The sequence below is a fragment of the Loxodonta africana genome, chromosome X (assembly GCF_030014295.1).
Source record: "Loxodonta africana isolate mLoxAfr1 chromosome X, mLoxAfr1.hap2, whole genome shotgun sequence".
Classification (NCBI taxonomy): Eukaryota; Metazoa; Chordata; class Mammalia; order Proboscidea; family Elephantidae; genus Loxodonta; species Loxodonta africana.
The window spans coordinates 99362100-99382834 of record NC_087369.1 but is presented as its reverse complement, the minus strand read 5'-3'; the positions used below and the strand labels follow the sequence as shown (position 1 = coordinate 99382834).

The 20735-nt window shown below is 39.6% G+C and overlaps 1 protein-coding gene across 3 annotated transcripts in view; it reads left to right on the top strand.

Annotated features, from left to right (window-relative positions):
- CHM (CHM Rab escort protein) overlaps positions 1-20735 on the top strand; it is a 232366-nt gene that overhangs the window by 156553 nt on the left and 55078 nt on the right. For all 3 annotated transcript variants that reach the window (XM_064278616.1, XM_010592695.3, XM_010592696.3), the window contains exon 9: positions 5260-5337. In XM_064278616.1, the coding sequence (XP_064134686.1) occupies positions 5260-5337 (78 nt within the window). The remainder of the gene's footprint in view (positions 1-5259; positions 5338-20735) is intronic.

Sequence of the window (20735 nt, the reverse complement as noted above, 5' to 3'; positions counted from 1 at the left end):
CAAGTGTTTATTAGCCATTTGGGTTTCCTCTTTTTTTGCCTGTATATATACTTTTTGCCCATTTTCTGTTGGACATTCTGCCTTTTTTTAATAAAAATTTTGTAAGATATTTGCATGTATCTTTCCCATTCCATGGCTTGTTTTTTCCCTATCTTTTGTTGTCCAGCTATTTGTAATCTTAAAATGCTACTTTTTTCAATCTTTTACTTGATAACGTTTGCTTTTTCCACCCTATTTAAGAAATCTTTCCCTACCCTGAGCTCATAAATATAGCCTCCTCTATTTTCTTCTAAAAAATTTGCCTTGTGTCTACCTGAAGTTGATTTTGAATATGGTGTAAAGCAGGGATGTAATTATTTTCCCCATATGGTTAACCTGTTGTCCGCAAACCATGTTTTGAATGGTTCATTCTTATCCCGCTTGTTTGTAATGCCCCGTCTATCATCATCATTTCCATATATGGATGAGTTCTTTGTATTAATTTCTTATTGCTGCCTTAGCAAATTACCACATAGTGGTTTAAAACGGTACACATTTATTATTTTACAGTCGCAGGTCAGTAACCCTGGTGGCGTAGTGGTTAAGTGCTATGGCTGCTAACCAAGAGGTCGGAAATTCAAATCCACCAGGCGCTCCTTGGAAACTCTATGGGGCCGTTCCACTCTGTCCTATATGGTCGCTATGAGTCAGAATCAACTCGATGGCAATGGGTAGAGGTCAGAAATCTGAAATGTGTGGGCAGAGCTGCCTTCCTTTTGGAGAGAATCTGTTCCTTGGCTTTTCCAGCTTCTAGAGGCTGCTTGTATTCCCTTGGTCTGTGGCCCTCTTCCAGCAATGGCATCACTCCGACATCTGCTTCTGTCTTCCATCTCCTTCTCTGACTTTGATCCTCCTGCCTCCTTTTTATACAGACCCTTGTGATTACATTGGAACCACCTGGATAATGCAGGCTAAACGACCCATCTCAAGATCCCAGACTTGGTCACATCTGCAGAGCCCTTTTTGCCGTGTGAAGTAACGTGTTCACAGATACTGCAGATTAGGATGTGGAAATCTTTGGTGGGGGGCAGTATTCAGACTACCACATCTTCTTTCTGGGTTTTTCATTATCCTTTTCTTATTTTTTTTTAAAAATGCTTCAAAGGTCAGTGGAGCAAGGGCGGGGGTTTGGGGACCATGGTTTAAGGGGACTTCTAAGTCAATTGGCAAAATAATTCTATTATGAAAACATTCTGCATCCCACTTTGAAATGTGGCGTCTGGGGTCTTAAATGCTAACAAGCGGCCATCTAAGATGCATCAATTGGTCTCAACCCACCTGGATCAAAGGAGAACGAAGAACACCAAGGTCCCACGATAACTATGAGCCCCAGAGACAGAAAGGGCCACATGAACCAGAGACCTACATCATCCTGAGACCAAGAAGAACTAGTTGGTGCCCGGCCACAACTGATGACTGCCCTGACAGGGAGCACAGCAGAGAACCCCTGAGGGAGCAGGAGATCAGTGGGATGCAGACCCCAAATTCTCACAAAAAGACCATACTTAATGGTCTGACTGAGACTAGAAGAATCCTGGCGGTCATGGTCCCCAAACCTTCTATTGGCCCAGGACAGGAACCATTCCCGATGACAACTCATCAGACATGGAAGGGACTGGACAGTGGGTAGGAGAGAGATGCTGATGAAGAGTGAGCTATTTGTATCAGGTTGACACTTGAGACTGTGTTGGCATCTCCTGTCTGGAGGGGGGAAGGGAGGATAGAGAGAGTTGGAAGCTGGCAAAATTGTCATGAAAGGAGAGACTGGAAGGGCTGACTCATTAGGGGGAAAGCAAGTGGGAGTACGGAGTAAGGTGTATATAAACTTATATGTGACAGTTTGACTTGATTTGTAAAGGTTCACTTGAAGCTCAATAAATGTTAATAAAAAAAATAATAGTAGGAGACTTCACCATACCACTTTCTGTGAAACATAGAACATCAAGAAAGAAGCTCAATAACGACATGGAAGATTTAAATGCCACAATCAACCAACTTGACCTCAGAGACATATACAGAACACTACACCCAACAGCTGCAAAGTATACTTCCTTAAAAAGAAAGAAATAGGACTACCATATGATCCAGCAATGCCACTCCTTAGAATATATCCTAGAGAAAAAAGAGCCCTCACACTAAGATGTATGAGCCCTCACACTAAGATGTATGCACACCCATGTTCATTGCAGTACGGGTTGCAATAGCAAAAAGATGGAAGCAACCAAGGAGCCCATCAACAGATGAATGGATAAACAAATTATGGTATATTCACACAATGGAATACTATGCAATGATAAAGAACAACGATGAATCTGTGAAACATCGAGGAATCTGGAGGGCATTATGCTGAGTGAAATTAGTCAGTCGCAGAAGAACAGATATTGTATGAGACCACTATTAAAAGAACTCAAGAAAAAGTTTAAATACAGAAGAAAACATTCTTTGATGGTTACTAGGGTGTGGAGGGAGGGAGAAGGGTGTATTCACTAATTAGATAGTAGACAAGAATTATTTTAGGTGAAGGGAAGGACAACACACAGTACAGGGGATATCAGCACAACTGGACTAAACCAAAAGGTAAGAAGTTTCCTGAATACAATCAAACACTTCGAGGGACAGAGTAGCAGGGGCGGGGGTATGGGAACCATGGTTTCAGGGGACATCTAGGTCAATTGGCATAACAAAGTGTATTAAGAAAACATTCTGCATCCCACTTTGGTAAATGGCATCTGGGGTCTTAAAAGGTAGCAAGCGGCCATCTAAGATGCATCAGTTGGTCTCAGCCTGCCTGGAGCAAAGAAGAATGAAGAACACCAAAGACTCATGGAAAATATAAGCCCAAGAGACAGAACAGGCCACATAAACCAGACTCCATCAGCCTCAGAGCAGAAGAACTAAATGGTGCCCAGCTACCACCAATGACTGCCCTAACAGGGAACACAACAGGGAATATCTGACGGAGCAGGAGAAAAGTGGGATGCAGACCTCAAATTCTAGTAAAAAGACCAGAGTTAATGGTCTGACCGAGACTGGAGGGACCACAGAGGTCATGGTCCCCGGACTCTCTGTTAGCCCAAAACTAAAACCATTCCCAAAGCCAATCCTCAAAGATTAGACTGGACTATGAGACATAAAATGATACTGGTGAGGAGTGAGTTTCTCAGCTCAAGTAGACACATGAGACTGTGTGGGCAGCTCCTGTACAGAGGCAAGATGAGAAGGCTCTGAGGGGGCAGGAGCTGGTTGAACGAACACAGAGATACAGAGTGGAGAGGAGTATGCTGTCACATTGTAGGGAGAGCAACTAGGGTCACATAACAATGTATGTGTAAGTTTTTGTGTGAGAAACTGACTTGAATTGTAAACTTTCATTTAAAGCACAATAAAAAAAAAGTCTGCCTTGAAAAAAAATATTTCATTGTGTTTTTGGTGGAAATTTACACAGCAGATTAGGTTTGCAGTTACCAATTACTACACAAATTGTTCAGTGACATTGGTTATGCTTTTCACAATGTTGTCAACATTGTCATTATTTCCATTCTGGATGTTTCATTTCCAGTAATCTGGTTTCCCTTTCCCCTTACCCTTACATCTTCGCTGTAGAATACTTGTTGACTTTAATACAAACTTTTATATTAATATTTCTCATTTATTTCATGCTAGATGTTTTGTTTCCAGTAATCTGGTTTTCCTGTCCCCTGATGATTTCATCTTTGTTTAGGAGTAATTGTTGACCATTTGGCCTCATATAGATGATTTTTTAAAGGTGTGCAGTACTGACAGATAATATTCTTTATTATATGAGCGAATCTGTTATTTAGCTAAAAGGTGTCCTTGGAATAGTTCTGGTTCAAGGTTTAAAGATTATCTCAGGACAATAGTCCCAGGGAGTCATCTAGTCTCAATTGGTCCTGTAAGTCAGGACTCTTTAAGAATTTGAGTTCTGTTCAACATTTTTCCCCCTTTGATCAGGAACCATCTATTGTGGCCCTGATCAATTGTTAGTGGTAGTTGGGTACCATCTAGTTCTTCTGGTCTCAGAGTAGGTGAGGCCATAGGTCATGTAGACTATTAGTCCTGTATCTTATGTTTTAGATTCATCCCTTTTAAATGTACTCTTGTTGATAGTTGTGTTAGCTGAATAAAGTTTTCGGGAGTCTAATCCTGCTGTCTGTTGTGTCGCTAACTCTCACGCAGGGAACTGTATCTGTGGCAATCTCACGTGGCCTGAGTTGAGGTCATACCCCCTCAGAGAGCTTTAGCAATTGCTTTCACCAAGTCCCCTGGGGTACCATTGAACTAGAGTCACTTTTCATGGTATTTTATTGGTTAGGAATGTCTTGGATCATGTAGTAGCATAATTTCAAACCCCCAACCTTTATATGATCAGACCACTAGTTACAAATACTGAGGTGTAATCTTTCTCCACCTAGGGCTTAAGATAAAAAGAAACATCTTTGTTTTCTCTCTCTTTTTAGTGAGTTTTTTGTCCCTAGAGAACCCTTTCACTGAGTGTGTAACCCTTTAAGGATCCAGATGTTATGAGAGAATGTCTCATTTTCTACAACAAAAAAAGAAAAATTTTTTTTCTTTCTTTTTGCCTTGTTTGCCCTCTCCTGTCCCCATATTGGCATTAAAACTCAAGCCCTTAGATCACAGAGATTGACAAACTCCTTAGAGCTTCTGCAGCATTAATTCATGTGTTACTGCTCTGGCTTTCAGTTGCCAGTTTATTGTTAGCTCCTAGGGTTTGGTTTTTTTTAGAGGTACTTAGTTTTATGATAAGCAAAATCTCTAGGGGTGGAGTCTCCCAAAGTCTTCCCTGCTTGATTCCTCCTCAACTCTTCTCTATGGTGACTTCTTTTGGGTGTCTCATACATCACTTCTGGAAGCTCTTTGTAGTCTCATGTACTGTAGGTATTCAGTAGCTAATTTGGAGGGGATACCTAACCCTTGATTAGGAATACTTTTGGCTTGGCCACTATTCTAGGCTTCAACATTGTATATGATTGACAGGTGCAGCTCTGCAGGGTCAAAATATAACTAATCTTAACCTCTGAGGGATTCTTAATACCATGATAGAGAAAACAGTAAATTACTATCAGAATCCTTTTTCTGTAAGACCAATTATTATATGTAAGTTACTTAACAGAAATAATATTACCTTAATTTTCAACATACCAATTTAACCTAATATTTATTTTCTTATTCTCTTTCTAGGATGTGTGCCGTGTTTGGTGGAATATATTGTCTTCACCATTCAGTACAGTGCCTTGTAGTGGACAAAGACTCTGGAAAGTAAGCACGATATAAGTAACCTTCCTATAGTTACACCCCAAACACAGGTGAAAAATGTTAAAGTCGATTTAAAAAAAAATACGATTCTTCAAAGATGCACCTTGGTATTAATAACATATCAACCTTGATTAAAAGTAATTTGTGTTTAGGTCCTCCAGAACAAGGAAAGTGAGTTCAGAATATAGAAACTAAATTAATTGCCCTGCAATATGACTATAGCTCCTGATCATCCAAGCTCGGAAGACAAATCATTTCAACTGCCGGGGGTTGGTGATGAGTGATGTTGGTTTTCCTTGTGGCCTTACTTCCTCTAATTGATTTTCATCAGATGACAACAAAGCCCTCTGTTATTGCATTTTTAAAAATGAAGCTCACCTAAAGACTCATCAGATTAATCTCTGCTGATAATGCGTGTCACTCCAAGAGAAAAGACTTTAACGAGATTTTAGGTAGATTGTTGTCATAAACTATGCTGCCCTCTTAACTGAGGATAAATTCTTTTACAATGGTATCAGGCCTGTAGGCTGATTTAGGATTGAAATAAGAATATACTTTAAAAAAAAAAAAACTGAACACCATCTATTGATCTGTGTATTTTTATCTTTCTAGTATATTTTTCTAGGATTTCTTACTTCGTTATTAAGATATGCTCTTGTCTGAAATATACTAAATAAAATATTATTCCACAATTTCTAGGTTTTACCTTGAGGCTTAAAGGGGTCAAGTTTCAGGAGCTATTTAAATTTCTGTGTTTTTCTTTTTTCTTACATGTTCTTAAGCATTTATTGACCTATATCTCTTAGATGACTGTTTTCAGGAATATATGAAGAAACAGTATTGTTCAGGTCATAAAACACTTTTACTATCCTGAACCAGAAGCTTAAACAATATAAATTGTAAGCTGTTTCTTTCATTATGCAATAATTTTGTATAGTTTAGTGGCATAAAATGTCTATTACTCTCTTATATACTAGTTTATAGCATAATAACTAGTATTTTGAAAGAAAAACAACTCAAGAAGCATGTAATATTCCATGAACAGTGAATTTGCTTCAGAAAAGTAATTCTGTAGTATAAGATAAAATTGACATACAGTTTAAAAGCTTATAAAGTACTTTTGGCACTTTAACAGAACGATACTACATAAATGCAAAATAATAATCTACAGTGAAAAATCTGTCCCTAAAGCCCCAGGATATTCATGTCTTGGCTCATGAAAACTCTGTAGAGGTTCATGAAGGAATAGTTGTCTTTATGACTCCCAGAGTCGTTTTTCTTCATGCATTCATTTTGAAGCAAGAGTATGTTCCCATGACTGAAAGCCAGATAATGAATTGCTTGTTTGGTGCTTATTCACTTAGATCCTTTTACCCTTTTGGGTCCCATTCCAGTCTCACATGTTACTCTCAGTGACATAAGGAATTTGCATGGTTCATGTCTTTTTTTTTTTTTAAACACAAATAAACCAGCACAGTAATACCATTTATTGAAGTAAAGGCTACATTTACCTTACCTTTGACTTAGTTTTTAATTACATTCTCTGAACAGAGGAACTCTTCTTCATCATCTGCCGCAGGTTCCAGTTGCATCAATAGCTGAGGCATAAGGGTCTGAGAGTCAGAATACTTCTAGACTGGTAGTTTTCAAACTTTAATGTGCCTGAGAATCACCAGGTAAACCTACCCAAAAAAATGCAGATTTCTGGGCCTGCCTCTTAGAGTCAGATTGGGTCATATGCTTAAAGTAGGGACAATGGTTTTTCTTTTTTTTAAATTATGATTTAGGTGAAAATTTACAGAGCAAATTAGTTTCTCATTCAAAAATTGATACACAAATTGTTTCATGGCATTGGCTGCAATCTCTCGTTGTGTCAGCACTCTACCCCTTTCCCTTTCCACCCCCGGTTCATCTAGTCCATCCAGTTTTCCTGTCCCCACCTGCCTTCTCGTCTTTGTTCCTAGGCACATGTCGCCCATTTGATCTTGTGGACTTGATTGATCTAAGGAGCACTTTCCTCACGTGTGTTATCATTTGTCTTATAGGCCTGCCTTAATCTGGCTGAAAGGTGAACTTTGGGAGTGGCTTCAAGTTTCAGTTAGAAAAGTGTCCAGGGGCCATAGTCTTGGGGGTTCCTCTAGTCTCTGTCAGACAAGTAAGCCTGGTATTTTTCATGAATTTGATCATTTGTTCTACATTTTTCTCCCACTCTGTCTGCGACCCTCTGTTGTCATCCCAGTCAGAGCAGTAGGTAGTGGTAGCTGGGCAACATCTAGTTCTCCTGGTTTCGGAGTCCCGTGGGCTGTGGTCCACGTGGTCCATTAGTCCTTTGGACTAATTGCTCCCTTGAGTCTTTAGTTTTTTTTCCCTGTCCTTTGCTCTAGACTGGAAGGGACCAGTTGTATCTTAGATGTCCACGCACAAGCTTTTAAGACCCCAGAAGTTACCAACCCACCTACTGCCGTCGAGTCGAAGTTACCAAAGTAGAATGTAAAGCATTCTCTTAAGAACTGTGTTGTGCCAATTGATGTAGATGTTTCCCAAGTCTCTGGACCTTTGCCTTTAAGCCTGGGAACTTCATCCCCTGAGGGTGTTTAGTTCTGTCTAAGAGGTTTCCCTGACTGTGCCACTTGTGTGTGCTATTGTCTGTATTAATAAATGAACATCTATCGCCGTGCACCTCTGAACCTGTATCTGCTGCTCGGTGTGTTCCCTTACCCCCTCCGTCACTTCTTGACATATCTATCTGTTGAGTAAGGCGTCCAGACCCAAGGTTGGCCGCTTCGCCAAGAGACTGAAGAAAGACTCTGGAACCAGCGATTGTGACATACGATTTATTGGGAAGCTTACTTACAGGACAACTTCAGCCCAGGGCAACAGCTGGACCAGTTTAGCACTCTGCAACCACCTAGCAGGGGCCACAAACTTATATACCGTTCCAGCTGGGACCAAGGCTCATTGTTTTCTCCCATATTCTTGGGCAACCAGCGTTCCCAGGGACTTCACGTCCAGTCCCAGATGTTTTTCTTCTTGTTGCGAAGATGTTCCTTGGCCTTGGCCACCAGCCCAGTCACAGCACTCCCGGCCTTGTAACTCAGCCCAAGTCCATCCCGGGTTCATCCCTAACATGTTTTGGGGAAGAGCAAAACTGACGCCATTAGGAAGGGATGCGTATAGTTGAATAGCATTACCCTATACTACCTCTGTATCAATTCGTAGATTATTGTTTGTTGATTCTATTGTTGCAGGATTGTCTGTGCTATAGTAGTTGCCATAGCTGTCGTGTTGTGCTGACTTCTCCCGTATAGTCTATTGCCTTTCCCTTCACCAATATTAACTCGTGTGTACTATCACTTTGGTAATTTTACCTCCCTCCCTCCCTTTCCCATCCCTGGTAATCATCAAAGAGTCTTTTTTTTTCTTTGTGTAAACCTTTTGTTGTTACTTTATAAAAGTGGTCTCATACAGTCTTTATCTCTTTGTGACTGACTTATTTTACTCAGCATAATGCCCTCCAGATTCATCCATTGTGTGTATGTACCACAGTTTGTTAATCCATTCATCTGTTGATGGGCACTTAGGTTGCTTCCACCTTTTTGTTATTGTGAATAATACTGCAATGAGCATGGATATGCATGTGTCTATTCGTGTCACAGCTCTTATGCCTTTAGGGTATATATCTAGGAGCGGGATTGCTGAATCATATGGTATTTCTATTTCCAGCTTTTTGAGGAAGTACCATACTGTTTTCCATAGCGGCCATACCATTTTACATTCCCACCAGCAGTGTATAAGAGTTCCAATCTCCCCACACCCTTCCCAGCATTTGTTATTTTCTGTTTTTTGTTTTTTCATTAGTGCCAGTAATGTCAGGGTTAGAGTGTATCTTGTAGTTTTGATTTGCATCTCTCTAATTGATAATTTATCGTGAGCATTTCTTCATGTTTGTTAGCAGCCTGAATGTCTTCTTTGGTGAAGTGTCTGTTCATTTCCTTTGCTCATTTTTTAATTGGATTTTTTGCCCCCCCCTTTTTTTGAGATGTTGAAGTTTTCTATAAATTTTAAAAATGAGACCGTTGTCAGATATATCGCAGCCAAAAATTTTTTCCCAATCTGTACCTTCTCTTTTTACTCTTTTTGAGAAATCTTTTGTTGAGCATAAGTGTTTAATTTTTAGGAGGTCCCATTTATCTAGTTCATTTTCTTCTGAGTGTGCATTTTTAGTTATGCTTGGTAATCTATACCATGTATTAGGACCCCTAGTGTTGTCCTTTGGAAAGCCTGGTGGTGTAGTGGTTAAGTGCTACGGCTGCTAACCAAAGAGTCGGTCTCTTTCTCTTCCATATAAAGTTAGTGATTAGTTTTTCCATCTCATTGAAGAATGCCGCTCGGATTTGGATTGAGATTGCATTATATCTGTATATTGCTTTGGGTAGTATTGACATTTACAATGTTAAGTCTCCCTGTCCGAGAGCATGGTATGTTTTTCCATTCATATAGGTCTCTTTTGTTTTCTTGCAATAGTGTTTTCTAGTTTTCCTTGTATAATTCTTTTACCTCCATAGTTAGATTTATTCCTAAGTATTTTATCTTTTGGGGGGCTGTTGTAAATAGTATTATTTTCCTGATTTTGTTTTCTCAGTTCTCTTTGTTGATGTAGAAGAATCCAACTGATTTTTATATGTTAATCTTGTATCCTGCCGCTTTGCTCAGTGCTTCTATTGGTTCCAATAGCTTTCTTGTAGAGTCCTTAGACTTTTCTATGTATAGAATCATGTCATCTGCAAAGAGGGATAGTTTTACTTCCTTACCAGCGTCAATGCCCTTTGTTTCCTTTTTTGTCTTATTACTCTCACTAGGACTTCCAGTACAATGTTGAATAAGAGTGGTGATAAAGGGCATCCTTGTCTGGTTACCGTTCTCGGGTAGAATGCTTTCAGATTCTCTCCTTTGTGGGTAATGTTGGCTGTTAATTTCGTGTAAATCCCCTTTATTATGTTGAGAAGTTTCCCTTCTCTTCCTATTTTGCTAAGAATTTTCATCAGAAATGGGTGTTGAACTTTATCAAATGCCTTTTCTGCATCAATTGGTATGATCATGTGATTCTTTCCTTTGTTTTCTTTATTTGGTGCATTATGTTCATTCATTTTCTAATGTTGAGCCAACCTTGCATGCCTGGTGTGAATCCCACTTGGTCATGATGTGTTATTTTTTTGATATGCTGTTGTATTCTGTTGGCTAGGATTTTGTTGAGAATTTTTGCATCTGTATTCATGAGGGATGTTGATCTGTAGTTTTATTTTTTAGTGATGTCTTTGTGGCTTTGGTATCAGGGTTATGCTGGCATCATAGAATGAATTTGGGAGTATTCCTTCCTTTTCTGTGTTCTGGAATAGTTTCAGTAGAATTGGTGTCAACTCTTCTCTGAATGGTAAAATTCTCCAGTGAAGCCATCTGGACGAGGGCTTTTTTTTTTGTTGGGAGTTCTGTGTGTGTGTGTGTGTGTGTGTGTGTGTGTGTGTAACCCCTTCAATTTCTTCTTTTGTTAGGGGTCTGTTCAAATCTTCTACCTCAGTTTGTGTTAGTTTAGGTAGGTAGTGTGTTTCTAGAAATTTGTCCATTTTCTCTAGGTTTTTAAATTTGATGGAGTACAATTTTTCATAGTATTCTGTTATCCTTTTTATTTCAGTTGGTTCTGTTGTAATGTCACCCATCTCATTTCTTATTTGGATTATTTACATCTTCTGTTTTTCTTTTGTCAATTTGGCCAGTGGTTTTTCAATTTTATGAATCATTTCAAAAAACCAGCTTTTAGTCTTGTTGATTCTATTGTTTTTCTGTTCTCTGTTTCATTGGTTTCTGCTCTAATTGTTATCATTTCGTTTCTTCTGGCGACTGTGGGTTTCTTTTGCTGCCCTCTTTCCAGTTGTTCAAGTTGTAGGATTAATGTTTTGATTTTTGTCCTTTTTCAATGTGTGTGTTTATTGCTATAAATTGCCCTCTGAGTGTTGCTTTTGCTGTGTCCAGAGGTTTTGGTATTGTGTTTTTGTTCTCATTTGATTCTAGGAATTTTTAAATTCCATGTTTGATTTCTTCTGTTGCCCAGTAGTTTTTAAGCAGGATGTCATTTAAAAAAAATTTTTTTTTCCATTTATTAGATTTTTTTTTTCCTTGCTTTCCTGTTATTGATTTCTATTTTTATAGCTTTATGGTCAGAGAAGATGCTTTATCTTATTTCTGTTTTTGAATTTGTGAAGGCTTGCATTGTGGCCTAAAATGTGGTATTTTCTGGAGAATGGTCCATGAGCATTGGAGAAGAATGTGTGCTTTGCTGCTGTCGGGTGATGTGCTCTGTATATGTGTATTTTTGGTTGATTGTGCTGTTTAGATCTTCTGTGTCTTTGTTAAGTTTCTTTTTCGTTGTTCTGTCCTTCACTGAGAGTGGTGTGTTAGTCTTCTTGTATTATTGCAGAAGTGTCTACTTCTCTTTTCAGTGCAGTTAGAGTTTGTTTTATGTATTTTGGAGCTCTGTCATTGGATGTGTATATATTTATTGTAGTTATGTCCTCTTGGTGGATTGCCCCTTTCGTTTATTGTGGTTATGTCCTCTTGGTGCATTGCCCCTTTAATCATTATATAACGTCGTCCTTGTCTTATATAATGGATTTTGCTTTAAAATCTATTTTATCAGAGATTAATCTTGCCACTCCTACTCTTTTTTGGTCATTATTTGTTTGATACATCTTTTTTTTTCCATCCTTTGAGTTTTAGTTTATTTAGATCTTTGTGTCTAAGGTGTGTCTCTTGTAGATAGCATATTGATGGGTGATGTTTTGTAATCCATTCTGCCACTCTCCGTCTCTTTACTGGTGTATTTAGCCCATTTACATTCATTGTGATTGCCCATATATATGAGTTTATTACTGTCATTTTCTTATGTTTTCATTGTTGTTGACTGTTTTTTCGTTCCACTTAATTTTCCATACCTTTTTTTTTTTTTTTTTACATGTGGCTTGTCTCTTCATTTCCTTCCTCTTTTTTGGTTTTTGATGCCCCTTCGTTGGTGATCTTTCATTTTTCCTGAGCTGCTTTCAGGATTCTTTCTTTGTCTTTGGTTTTGGAAAGTTTGATTATGATGTCTCAATGTTCTTCTACTGGGTTCTTTCCTGGATGGGGTTCGTTGTGCTTCTTGTATAGTTATCTTCTTGTCTTTTATGACATTAGGGAAGTTTTCTGTAAATACATCTTCAACAATTCTCCCCGTGCTTTTTATTGACTTCTCCCCTTCTGGAATTCAATCATGCGTAAATTATTCCTCTTAATAGTGTCCCACATAACTCTTAGGCTTTCTTCATTTTTTTTTTAATTGTTCCTCAAACAGATAGCTTCCAGGGTTTAGTCTCCTATTCCACTGATCCTGTCTTCCACCGTTCCAGTTCTACTCTTAATGATGTTCCATTGAGGTGTCAATTTTATTTTTAAGCTTCTAGATTTTTAGTTACTGCTTCTGTACTGTTTCCAGTTGTCTTTTTTTGTCATTTCATTCTTATATTGTTTTCCTTAATTCTTCTAGTGTTTTGTCTCTGCATTCTTTGGTTTTGTCTCTGTTCTCCATAGTTTTCTCTGTGTTTTCCTTGATTTCTTTGAGGAGCCTATACGTAATCCTTTTGAATTTCCTTATTGGGACGCTCCATTACCTTTTTTTTCTCAGGGAGGGTTTCTGGTTCTTTATTTTTGTCACTTGCTGTGGCTCTCTTGCCCTGCTTCTTTAGGTGGTTTCCTATTGTCCGTTGTCTCCGGGACATCAAGGGGTTATTGTATTTATTTTTCATCTATATAATTGTTTGCTGGGTCTTGTGTTTTTGTTGTTATTTTCTTTTGTTTTGGCAATTCCTGACTAGTGTGTCTGGAGTGTGCTCTGGTCGCTGGACTGGCCATCTCTGAGCCCTCCCTACTTTTCTTTGGGCAAATGAAGTGTCAGGTAGGTGTAGGAGCTCGGGTCTGTGTTTACTCATCTTGCAGGGCAGTTTAGGGTGGGTTGGTTTGGCTTTGGCCTCTGTCTTCAGTTTGGTCACTCAGGACTGGGACTGATGTTCTCTCTGTAGGTGGAACTGCAGATGTACTGGGTGTGATGGACGAGTGGGGATGTGCTCTTTTCCTTTTGCTGGTCGTGGGGGAGGAATGTGTGGGTGGTGGGGGGGTGGCTGGGGGACGTTCACACATTCCCTCTACCTCCACCTCCTCCTGGGCAAGGGAAAGGAGGAAAGTGCTTCAAGGGAGTTGCACACATAGTTGTAGCTCCTCTGCCCCTTGCTGGGCAGGATAGGGGATGGATTTGATTCTGGCAGATGCACGCATAGTGGTGTCACCTTGCATTAGTTTATGGGAGGAAGGAAGGGGCTGCAGGGTAATGTGCGCATAGTCGAGTCTTCTCTGCCCCTCACTGGGTGAGTTAAGGGGTGGAGTCACTCCTGGCAAATGCATGCACAGTGGTAATGCCTCATGTCAGGTAGGGGAGGGAGGAAGGGACTGTGGGGTGATTTGCACACAGTCACAGCTCTTCTGCCTCTCATTGGGTGGGTTAAGGGATGGAGCTTTGTCTGGTGGGTACACACACAGAGGTGCTCCTTATGTCAAGCAATATCTACAATATTCTCAATGTATTGAAGTGCATTTTAAGGCACTGCTGGGGGTTGCACACACAGTCATATTTCCTCTGCCCTTCACTGGGTGGGCTAAGGGAGAAAGTTGCACCTGGTGAATGCACGCACAGGGGTGTCTCCTTGTGTCAGTTGTTGGGGGGAATGGGGCTGTGGTGGGATGCACACACAGTCACAGGCCCTCTGCTCCTCACTGGGCAGGTTAAGGGAGAGAAACAGAAATGCCACCTCGTGCCAGATGGAGAGAGGGAGGAGGGAGTGATGGGCAAGTTCTCTCACGGTCCTGCTGCTGCTGCCCTCCACCAGGCCCTTGGAGGGGAGAGTAGGTATCAGGCAGGCACATGCATGGGAGTGCACCTAGTCTTAATTGTCAGGTGGGCTAGGGGAGTAGTGGATAGGGTTGGATGGGGTGGGGAGAAGTACATAGGCTCATGTTATGATCCCCCAGTCAGGCAAAGCGGTACGGATATGGGACCTTCTGCCATCTCTGATCAGTAGGATGAGGTATATTCCTCTGGCTAGGATAGCAGATGCCAGGGTACCTTATGTCCACTGCAGCCAGCAAGCGGAACCCGTCCTCTCGAGTGTGAGGGGGTGGCGGCACCTGGGTACCTGTTGAATGGGAGAGCGCCCACCGACACTCCGCGGATCTACCACCTCTTATATGCCACTCACCCTTGAGGTCAAGGGCCACTACTCTTGATTATCTCCAGTTCCAAGTCTGGCACCCTCCCTGTCTCTGCTTCTTTCCATGTGTGTCTGTAGAGGTTGTCTATCCCTTTTGGAAAAGTCATGAAGTTGCCTCGCTGTTTTCTTCACAGGTGGTTGTTGCTGGCTTTGTCCTAAGTTAGCCACAGTGGGCTGGAATGGCTGGCTGAGCTCTGCCTTTCCATGTTACTCCTTTTTCGCTGCTTTCCATATTCCTTCCAATCAGTATTTGGTTCGGTCCTTAGACTTCCTTTTTTGATGTTCAGGGTTCCTGGATGGTTATCTGCTTCTGTTTTGCTTGGTTTTCTGGGTCTTTGGTGCAGGGGGATGTTACGGTATATGTGACTAAGCTGCCATCTTGGGTCTACCTCGGATTTTTCATTTTTAAGAAGCATCTCATGTGAATTTAATGTAGGTATCCCTTAGATGCCACTGAGAAACACTGATCTATAAGAAAAAGTTGACGTTCGGTGGTAGAATTCTCACCTTCTGTGCGAGAGACCCGAGTTCAATTTCGAGCCAGTGTCCTCCAGTGCAGCCACCAATTGTCTGTCCATGGAGGCTTGGATGTTGTTATGCTGTTGAACAGGCTTCAGCAGAGCTTCCAGACTAAGAGAAACTAGGAAGAAAGGCCTGGCAATCTACTTCCAAAAAGTGAAGGAAAAAAAAACCCTATGGATCACAACAGTTCAATCCCATTGTGTATGAGGTCACTATGAGTTGGGGCCAACTAGGCGGTAGCTAACAACAGTTGTGTTCCATGATTGACTGGGGTCTCTAGGTCTTAATTCATTCCAAGGCCTTATCAAGATGAACCTGCCATACCTACTAGTGATCAAATATGAATTTAAATACCAGGCAAACTGCTGCTAATTTCGTATTTCTTTTATATCTCCATAGAAAGACCTCAAACATAAAAATTACCTAAAAACTCCTAAGGTAGGAATAAAGATCGGGTAGCCCTGGAATGAAATTAGAAGACCTACAATTCTATTACTGTCACCGAATGGCAGTGAGAAAGTCTCTTTTCTCTGGGTCAGTTGCTTTATCTGTAAGATAAGGTAGATGGACTGTACAGTGATCTCCAAGTCCCCTTCCAGGCCTGACATGCTTTGACTGAGTTACTTTAAAGTTCTTAACTTTTTTAATTAACATTTAGAAATAGACAATTATCTTAGTATTTTATATGCCCAAGTGTAAGCCAATTTCGCATATTGAATAATCTCCAATATTCCCAGTGAGAAGTTAAAAAAATTTTTTTAAACAACTGGTATACATATACTTGCATGGATATAAATGGAATAGCAAAAGGTATTCTTGTACTATTTATTATTGTATTACTAGAACCCAAGTTTTCCATTTAACATCATCTTTTTTTTTCTTATTCATCTTGGCCACTTTGCATTCTGTGTATGATTTTCTCACTGGAAAATTTATTACATTCCATAACTATTTGTGTACCATTAGGACATTCTAAAAAAAGTTTGTCCTGTATTCATAATATTCATGATATCTACAATATTCTCAATGTATTGAATTGCATTTTTAAGTGATCTTTAAAAGTTTTATTTAAGAGACAGCCAGTACTTGGTATTTGTACATTCATACCTCCAGTAATAATTACTAAATTCATATTAATATTTTACTTCTTTTTCTGTAAATCTATTCTGTAAAGTATTCCCTGTAAACATCCAAAGCTAGCATTGATTGAATTTGGCTCAGGCTAATGTATCTTTCCCAAACGCTACTTTCTTGTTCAAAATCAAATAATTGAGAGATACCAGTAATAGGAGATATTTTGTAAGGACTTGAATATAAAGTAAGGGATAATTATTTTGAGGAAAAAAACTTGGCTTTATGTTTAAGCATGTCTAGCACGCATTTCTTTTTAAGTGTTCCAGTGATTCAGACAATTATTTATACTAAATGTAATTAGAGTATTGAACAAGGAATTTGCAGATATTTACATTTGTCCTTTATGGTCTCAGACTACCTTTCTTTCCCTATCTTTTTCTTTGGAACACTTGACACCCCCTCTCCTACTTGATCTGGTTAAGAGCTATTCGTGCTTAGATCTAAGGTTATTTCCTCATCACACAGACTAGATCAAAACCCTTAGCCTCCCCTCCTCTCACAATCAACCCCTTTTATGATTATTTGATTGTAAGTTCCCTGTAAGAAAAGGCAGAATCCCACCACCATATCTCAGAACCAAGGCAGGTTTCTAGCACCCAGTGTGTTAAATAAGTGAATGAAGATTAAAGACTGATGATGGCCTTTTTGTGCATTTCTTTTCACCTTCAATTGAGGAAAACCGATAGAAGCAAAAATGATCATCACATCGAGTTTAACGTGGTGATTACACCTGAAAGTGTTATACAAACTTTTAAGAGAAGAAATAGGACATTTAGGAGGCACCTGAAATAATGGTATATGGAATATGTAACCAGCTGCATACCTATTTTCAGCCAGATCTTATTTTTTATTTTTGTTTAATTTGCTTTTCCTTAGATCCAGGTTGCCTGCGTGCTCTTCACTGTATTATCCATTGCTTCTGCTTTCTTAATGGTATCGGTGGATTTTTTCTATCCTCTCTCACTAATTTCTAATATCCCCCCCTCTTGATTCTTTTTGGAAACAGAATACTCTTGTTGAACAGTTTTCTTTTCCTTTGCAGCAGTACTGACCATGTAAAACTTAAATTTAACCATGTAGCAGTACATTATTTGATATTTGGATAGAGTAGGTTTGACCTTGGACCAGATGACATCTGTAACCTATAGTCTGGATCTAATTCAGCTAGTATTCCACATATGCTTTAGCAGTTTCACTAGATTTCCTTCTGTGAATATTTCTTAGAGATGCCTTTGTCTGATGTCAAGAGTAACTATGCCTTTCCCAAATATTTAACACTTAACACTTAGTAATGAATAGTATGTTAGACCAGTCGTGAGGTGATTTACTCTTAATAGCATTTGTTGTTGTGGGAAAACTGCTGAATCTGTGATTTGGCATGTCCCATTTGCAAAACGGCAGTGATTATATTCCAGATATTTAACCTCTGCCAACTCTCATGCTAGTTGCTGTGGGGTTAAAGAGATGAATAAAACATAGACCCTACCCTTGTGCACAAAGAGACTTTGGTAAAGAATGTCGTTGTATTTGTTGTTGTTCTTGCCTCCCTACTCATGGCAACCTCATGTGTTACAGAGTAGAGCTGCTCCGTAGGGCTTCCTTGGCTATGATCTTTACAGAAGTAGATCTCTAGTCTTATCTTCCACAGAGCTGCTGGGTGGGTTCAAACCACTAACTGACCTTTGGGTTAGCAGCCAGTCGTAAATCTTGTGTCACAGGCCTGCATGTGTATCCTGACTTCACATACTAGCTATGTGAACTTGAGCAAGTTGCTTAACCTGTCTGTGCCTTAGTTTATCTGTAAAGTGGAGCAATTGTTAATACCCACTTCCTAGGATTATTATGAGTATTAAATGAAGATATAAAGCTCGTGGAACAGTTTGTTATACATAACAAGAGCTCAATAAATATTAACTAGTATCAATTATTAATGTAATTGGATAACTTGGAATTCAGTAGAGGAGACATATTGTGAAGATCCTTTGATGCTACGCTAAGGAGTTAGGTCTATAACCAGTGGTAGCTTTAAATGGGTAAATAACAAGATTGGATTTGCTATTTTTAAATTAGTAACTCTGGCAGTGATTTGGAAGAAGCACTGTGATGGGAGAAGATTCTTTACCTCCTAAACTAGAGATTCTGTATCTTTTTTTTTCTTTGTCTACACTGCCCGCATGCACAGAATACTTCCATCATCCATCCTTTCAGCCGTTCATCCAATAAGTATTAGTTGCTTTCTGTGTACCAGACACTGGGGTTACAGCAGAGAGCAAGACAATCTTGATCTTCTCATGGAGCTTATAGTCTACTGGGGGACAGTAAAAAACAAATAAATTAATAAGATAATTACACATTGTGGTCTCCTCAGTATGCAGATCTGGCTCTGTCACCACCTGTCTAAAAGACTTCAGGGGCTTTACGTCACCTCAGAATAAAGTCTAAGAACATTTTACATTTTACATGGCATGTGAGACTCTGTAATCGGGCTTCTGTCTGCCTTTCTAGCCTCATCTGTCTTCCCTCCCTGATTTCCATTTATGGTCAGCTAATACTAAACTATGAGTCGGAATCCACTCGACGGCAACAGGCTAATCTACTTGAAGGTATCTGTACCCGCTCTTCTCTTACTTGCCTCTGTACCCCTCCCTGCAGATGCTGCCCCTCTACCTGAAATGTTCTTCCCCTTATTTCCTGTTTAGCTTCTATTTATCTTTTAAAAGCAGCTAATATATCATTTCCTCCAGGGAGTATTCCCTTACAGTCCATCCCTCCACCCCAGGCTGAGTTAGGTACCTCCCCTTAGTACTCTCATAATGCCCTCTTCTTATCTCCTGTCACTGGACTTGGCATTGTATTATAATTTCTTGTGCCCGAATCTTTGTTACATTGGGAGCTCCTTAAGGACGAGATATGTTTATGCTCACTTCCTAGAACAGTGCTTGGTACAGGTTTGGTGCCATACATTTATGTCTAACAAATAAGCTACCGACTTGCTAGCAATCCATGACTCATAATTAACAGTCTGAGCAGTGTCAGTAGAGATGGAAAAAAGAAGCTAGTTTCAAGAAATATTTATGAGGTAGAATCAAAATTTAGTAGCAGATTAGATGTAAGGAAGAGAGATTCTGAGGTAGGGAAACTGTGACTTCAGGTCTTGCCATTACTTGAGATAAGGATTGCAGGGGGAAGTAGGTGAGGAACCATGATGAGCTCAGTTTGGGGCATGCTTTGTTTAAAGGGCTTGGAGTCTATCCAAAAGGAAATAAATAGATGATAGACAGTTAAAAATATGGATATAGAGCTTGGGAGAGATCAGAGCAGAAAACCATAGATTTGGAGTTATCTACCTGTAAGTGGTGTTTGAAATCATTGGAGTGGATTTTCACCCAAGAAAAATGATTGACAAGAAGCTTTTGGGGATGGTTTCAGGAGGAGGTGGCATTTGAGCTGATGGGTTTGAGCATGTGTAGAAGGGCATAATGAGTAGGGAGAATTATTTTGTTTCCTTCAGTGATTATGAATCTTCTAATTTCCTTAATTAATATATTTTCCTTTGACTTATCCCACATGTGGTTTCTGCTTTCCTTACCACACAACTATTTGAGATATTAATTCTGAAGGTCATAGAGATTGGATTCGTGTTTTAATTTTATTCTTTTCTGCACCAATTTCAAGATACTGAGTTTTCATCCTGCTGAGTGTTTTCTGCCTTACTGTCATTTTACTATTTATGCTCTCATATCATTGAAACAAAAACTGAGTAACTCTTGTGATTTGTTGATTTAAAAGCTCAGCTCTAAAAGTGTTCTGCCTGGCTTCAGTGATTCTTGTGATCAGTTTGGTCATTGTGTCCTTGTAACTGGGAACTCCTATCATGTTCCTCTTCAATTTACTATTTATGAGGCTCAGCAAGGCCCTCAACTGAATCCTAAATGTTGTTAATCTTTAATGGCATCCTCAGGTTTAGGTGGAAGGGTGGGTGATTGCGGGGGGGTTGTTTTAATGCATCTGGCAGCACTGTTTCATTTTGCTGTTTCCCATTACTTGAATGTCATGTAATTTTTATATTAATCTTTATAAGACAAAGTCTAAGTCTAGGTTCCAAATCAGTATTCCTCTCTTCATTGTTCTCCCAGTTAGACCTAATGTATGATAGTAAGTTACGTATCTGAGGGGAAAACAAATCTTATCACTTGCTTAAACATGTCTTCATTTGAACAGCCTAGAGCATTAGTATTTGATGGTGAAACTATCAGGTGAGTTGTGTTCCTATCATCTACCAGATTGAAACAGGGCATATGTGACCATCACCTCGGTTTCCACAGAAATAGTTTTTTTCTTTCCATACCAATAGCTCTAGACTTTTCTCTGTGTAGCCCAACAGAAAACAAGAGTAGC